General features: G+C 38.4%; 1 protein-coding gene across 1 annotated transcript; it reads right to left on the reverse strand.

The window, feature by feature from the left end:
• Positions 1-978: 978 nt before the first annotated feature.
• Positions 979-4725, reverse strand: LOC149569255 (uncharacterized). Its single transcript, XM_089822003.1, has 2 exons — positions 1697-4725; positions 979-1599 (listed from the first exon to the last, which is right to left on the reverse strand). The coding sequence occupies exons 1-2, from the start codon at positions 4611-4613 to the stop codon at positions 1163-1165; spliced, it is 3354 nt and encodes a 1117-aa protein (XP_089678129.1). The 5' UTR covers positions 4614-4725; the 3' UTR covers positions 979-1162.
• Positions 4726-6023: the final 1298 nt, after the last annotated feature.

A 6023-nucleotide genomic window follows, 5' to 3' on the forward strand; every position in this document is an offset into this window, starting at 1 on the left:
TCTGCATTCCATGAGACTACATTTATTTACAACATATTGTCAAACAGTTAGCATGCCTCGTCAATGCTTCATATTTTGGAGCCATTTCTACTAGAAATTGAACTCAAATGAATTTAATCTCCCTAACTATCCTTACTAGTTGATGAAAAATTACATGCAACTATCCTTCAGAGATAAATGAGAGAAATTTGAAGCTCCTTTCACATCGAATTACACACAAGGTGCATCTTGTGAATAACAGGAGACCGTGTCTGAATATATAAACTGTTGCAAAAATTGACTATTGGGTGATATCGTATAAGACATCAGTGCATTGTCAACTATATATGTAGGTGCAAATATTCAAACATTTACATTTATACAAAACCAAGATTCTTAGGTTATTGAACATATCGGTTCTTAACTGATATTGGATGCAATTCATTTGGAATTGTAATCCGTTCTACATAATTACAACCTCTATCTCAAAGCCGAAATGTTACATGATGATGTTAGTCTTTGCCAAGCAGTAGCTAGAGAAAATTGAATTCCGTACATAACTTGTGAAATATAATAGTAGGTAGAACTTAAATCCATTCCGGACCATACTGATAATACCAAATTATCCTCTTTATAGAGCATTTTGCAGAGCGATATGGAATTCTTTTAACACATCGCATTCAAAACAGTTCTTGCATTGTAATTTTTTAACGATTGAAGGGTAGTATCTAAAATTGAAAGAATTCTGCAAGCAGCTCAATGATCAAATATCTACTGACTGTTCCAAATGATTTAGGCAATTTGAAAAAGAGGATGCCTAGTATATTGTTAATCATGATTCATCCTTTGTGGACATTAATACATCATCCTTGATATTCAACATCCAGATTGATGTCATGCTTTTCAGCTCGTTGATTAGTGACTTATCAGGTAAGGAAAGGAAAAACAAATCTTAAATGTCAGCATATTATGAAAGGAACATAGTATATATAGACAGCATTCTACTTTCTCAAACTAGAATAATGCAATTGCACACACATCAATTTGAACAGTTTACAGGCTTCAAGAAACAGAATTTATCCTCGGGAAGATTCTACATTAACAAAGACAAGCCTGTGATGGAAGACAAACTTGAAACCAGCAAACATAAAGGATGAAATCTCTCTTTCAAATCGATGAACATCTAAAACGTAGAACTTTGACTGTCAGATCCCAATGTTTCTGCACGATTGGTACTATCAAGGAGGTCTAATATGGTAGATGTTAAATCAGAAGCAGCTGCACCTCCCATTAAAGATGTCTTCAGACCCTCCAAGAACCTCGCTACTTCTCTCATGGAAGGTCGTTCTCTTGGCGATTCACTGGCACAAAGCAAACCAAGATGAATGAAAGAAAGAAGACATCCATTATCTTCCATGTTTCCATTTGCATCTCTCAATAGATGGCTATCAACTATATTTGCCACTCTGTCTGGTAAAGCTGACCTTACCCACTTCTGCAAGTTTAGGTTTCCCACGAACATGTCATCACTTGGCCTCTTCCTTGTAATCATCTCTAGCATCAGAATTCCATAACTGTAAACATCTCCCTTTGTAGAAACACCACCGCACAATCCGTACTCTGCAATCAATATAAATTTCATTGATGAAAATCTATAAAAGATATTAAAAGAAAATGATATTGTACATATATTATAGAAAAAAATTTAAAAAACTACCTGGAGCAATATACCCAATAGACCCTTTGAACGCAAATGTCGTTGCACTAAGAGAATCTTTAGGGTTTGGAGTGGTCAAACGGCATATACCAAAATCAGTCACAAGGGCTGTCATGTTGTCGTCCAGGAGCACATTGCTAGGCTTTAAATCACAGTGCACAATTTGCAGAGGGCAATCATGATGTAAATATTCCATCCCATGGGCAACATCAACAGCAATGCTCAAACAGTTGATCAATCCCAAGTTGCGAATTTCCAGATCGTCCCTATCAGGATGCAAATGTTTCTCCAAGCTCCCATTTGATGCAAATTGAAGAACTAAACCTTCGAATCCTGGGTAGGAAAATGCACTGAGGATTTTAATCAGGTTACGGTGTCGAATCCTCCCTAGCACTTTGCATTCTGTGTTGAAGCTCTTATGAGCTTCTTCATTCTGCAAATTACGAGCCTTAATTGCAACTATCTTACCATCCCTCAAAATGCCTTTGTAGACTGATCCAAAGTTACCCCTTCCAAGCAAGTTTGACTCGTCAAAATCAGCTGTTGCAATTACAAGCTCTTCATAAGAAAATTTTTGATAGCTAAGCCGCTGAAAAATAAAGTTTGTGGGATGTAATAGCTGGTCTGAAAATTTACGTCTCCACAGAACTCCTAAGATGAAGGAGCACAATATAAACCCAATTATTCCAACTGATAAGGCTATTTTCTTAAGCAGTAAATGCTTTTGTTGAGTCTTTTTTGGGCATAGAGGTAATGAATAATTCGTTGGGCCGCAAAGGCCAGGATTTCCCATCAACAATGCTATAACAGTTCTATTTGGAAACAACCCTCCTTCTGGAATCTGACCTGACAAATTATTGAAAGAAACATTCATGTACTGAAGTGCTTTCAGTCTTTCAAGGGACATTGGCATTGAACCTGACAAAAAATTGTTAGAAAGATCCATTTCTAGGAGATTTTGTAATTTGGAGATTGAATCTGGAATTGGACCTTGAAAGGCATTGTGGGACAGATTGAGATGCTCCAATTCTGTGCATTCTCCGAGAGATTTTGGTATCACCCCAGTAAGTCGATTTCGAGCGATGTCTATGGCTTGAGCCATTGAAATTTTACTAATCTCCATTGGTAAGGACCCTTCCAGAGAATTCCATGAAAGGTTGAGGTAGAATGCCAGATTTTGAAGGCTGGCAATGACATCAGGTGGTATCCTTCCCACCAGTTTATTGTAAGATAAGTCAATCAGCTCCAACTTCTGACACCCTGATAAACTAACAGGGATCTCTCCCGACAAGTTGTTGTGCTGAAGAAAAAGGCGCCTTAGCTGTTGGGGGATACAAAGTGAATCTGGTATTTTTCCAGATAGCTGGTTATAACTAAGATCTAGGAGTCCTAGATGTCGCATTTGACCTATCTCACTTGGAATGCTTCCTTCTAATTTGTTCCCACCCAAGTCCAATCTTTCCAACTTCTGGAATCTTTGGAATTCAGATGGAATATTGCCACTGAAAAGATTATTGCTTAAACTTAAATAGGTCAAGTTTGTTAGATTGGCAATCTGTTGTGGTATGCTTCCGCTTATCATGTTGTTTGACAAATCGAAGAAATTGAGATTGGAAGACAGTTGGCTTATGGATTTGGGCAACATACCACTAAGATGATTATCATCCACTATTATTTCTTGCAAGTGGGAGCAATTGCTGAGGAAACTAAGAAAAGCCAATGTTTTACTGCTGTCTGTAACAAGTTGATTGGTGTGTAGGTAAAGCTTCGTAAGGAAGTTCAACTTACCCAGCTCCATTGGCACCATTCCACTGAACTGGTTTTCAGATAAATGAAGTTGTGTGAGGTTGGAACAATTTCCAAGGGAGTTTGGTATATGACCGCTAAGCTGATTTCCCCATAAAGTGAGGTATTGTAAATTGGAGAGCTTGGTACCAAAGTCCCGCGGAATATGTCCACTAAGCTGGTTTACATATAGGCTTAATACAGTCAGGCTTGAAAGATTTGTTAAAGAGCTAGGAAGGGTCCCCGTTAAGTTATTTCCAAAAAGGGAAAGGTACTGCAGTTGAGTGAGCAGGCCCAATTCAGGGGGAATGGGACCTTGGAGATAGTTTTCTGACAAATCTAAAGCGGTCAAGGCAGACAGGTTTCCTAAAGATGTGGGAATGGGGCCTGATAAGTTATTTCCCCAGAGGTGAAGAACCTGTAGGTGAGCGAGCATGCCCAACTCAGGGGCAATGGGACCTGAAAGCTGATTTGCGCTAAGGGCGAGCGTCTGTAGTTGAGGCAGGGCTCCCAATTCGGAAGGAATGGTGCCTGAGAGATCATTTTGTCCCAACTGCAATTCAACTAAAGAGGACAGATTTTTGAAAGAAGGGATAATGACACCTGTGATATTGTTTATTAACAAATAAAGGAACTTCAAACTTGAAAGGAGACTCAGCTCAGCCGGAATGCTGCCATGTAGTTGGTTAGAGGAGAGATCCAGGTCATACAAACTGCGACAAGCAGAAAGAGAGGCGGGAATTGTTCCTTGTAACTGATTGTAGTACAGCCAGAGAACCCTCAGATGGGTAAGTTGGCCGAGTTGAGGCGGAATGGTACCGGTGAGGGCATTTTGTGAGAGGTCGAGGGATTGAAGAGAGGTGAGATTCCCCAGCAGGGGAGAGATGGTGCCATCTAAATTCATATTTGATAAGTTGAGGGCGAGGACTGAGTGGAAAGAGGGATCGCAGGTAACGGCAGACCAATTACAGAGCGGGTGCAGGGGAGTCCAATCAGGTAGTGAAGAGGCGTTGTTGGTTGAAATTATAGCCGCTTTGAATTGCAAGAGCAATTGTTGCTGTTGAGAGATATTCAGAGCGGAGGCTGGAAAGACGCAGAGCATGAAGAGCATGATGAAGAGAAGAGTAGCCATGATAGAAGAGTAGCCAAGATAAAGTAGGCCAGGGCAGGGGGACGCACGGTGGGAATCAATTAATAGGAGATGGGGTCTAAATAAGTTAAGCCATTGCACTTTAATCCTTTCAGACTCGGTCCTCAAAAGCCATCAATATGTGGCACTGGCTAAATAGCCACGAAAATGCACCGGGCCGTTTATTTCCGTCAGTCTATTTCCGTCAGTCTGCCGTAGACATCGTCTCTGGGGTCAAGTCAAGACTGCTGACTAGCGAGTACACACGACAATTCACATCAGAAATTATAGAACAGACAAGGAAGAAATCACCGCAATCAACGCAAGTCCACAGAATGAAATTTCCACACGGAAAGTATTCCCGCGTGTGGAAACTGAGGCATGGAACGTCTCTCGTTCCCAACACGCCAAGGCAACGTGTCCTAACGAAAGAAGCTGCCAAACAATTTCCCTCTGATCAGTAATCAGCCAGAAAAAAAATTAATAAATAGTTTTGAGAAATATATTTGTACATGATAATATAAAAATTTAAACGTAAAATAATATTTGTGTCATTTAAATATTTTCTATTTTTCTAATATGAAAATAGTAAAATATTAGTATTTATAAATACAAATTTACTATAAATTTTTAAAAGGTACACAGAAAATAGAGCACTTATAATAATTAAATGATTAGAAATTTGATTAAATTATGATATCTATTTGTCTAAGTGTTTATATTTGTCATTTTTAAGAAGTCAAAAAAAATATTGTAATAAAAGAAGTAATTGTAATTGTTAAAAAATAATTTCTAATTAGAAACTTGATGAATTAGGGAAAAAAAACATTATATACAATACTCAAAATAATACATTTTATTTTAAATTAATTTATAATAAATATTTTAATTTATAAATGCATCTATTTTTTATTGAATTTCGTTAGGGAAATAAATGGCCCTGTGCATTTTCGTGGCAATTTAGCCAGTGCCTCAATATGTGGCCTGTCATCTATTAATAGTGTAGTATTTAATACGATGCTTCAAAAAAAAATTAAAACAATGTTTGGTCAGAGCACAATTTGATGGCAACGGCTATCCAGGCAGGAGGATAGACTGCCCGGATGCCCGCCCTTTCCGTCCTTTCTGTGACAGGGGCAGTAATAGAGCATGAATGTCTTGTCCGTCCCCTCATAGTTGTCATGCAACGTGATGCTCTCCGTACCGATAGCCAGCACGTAGGAATTCAGGTACGTCTTTAGCATACTCTGGGCTGGCCATAGCCACTACCCAACTTTCCATATTTATTTATCATTTCTTCCAGGCCAAATTCGAGATTTGACAGAATAATAACCTTTTAAAATTTATATATATCTTTACCATCTAATTCGTATCAATCTCTTTTTAATAAATGTGATTTTGTTTGATTAAATA

This window comes from Cupressus sempervirens, chromosome 3 (genome assembly GCF_028749045.1).
Source record: "Cupressus sempervirens isolate cs-2001-9-10 chromosome 3, ASM2874904v1, whole genome shotgun sequence".
In the NCBI taxonomy this organism is placed as follows: Eukaryota; Viridiplantae; Streptophyta; class Pinopsida; order Cupressales; family Cupressaceae; genus Cupressus; species Cupressus sempervirens.

What these genes read in the sequence shown, in the direction of transcription:
- LOC149569255 (XM_089822003.1), bottom strand. Translation starts at nt 4,613, where the DNA reads ATGGCTACTCTTCTCTTCATCATGCTCTTCATGCTCTGCGTCTTTCCA. An exon ending in TATTGGGTATATTGCTCCAG is followed by an intron (nt 1,600 to 1,696) that starts GTAGTTTTTTAA and finishes TATTGATTGCAG; the next exon opens with AGTACGGATTGTGCGGTGGT.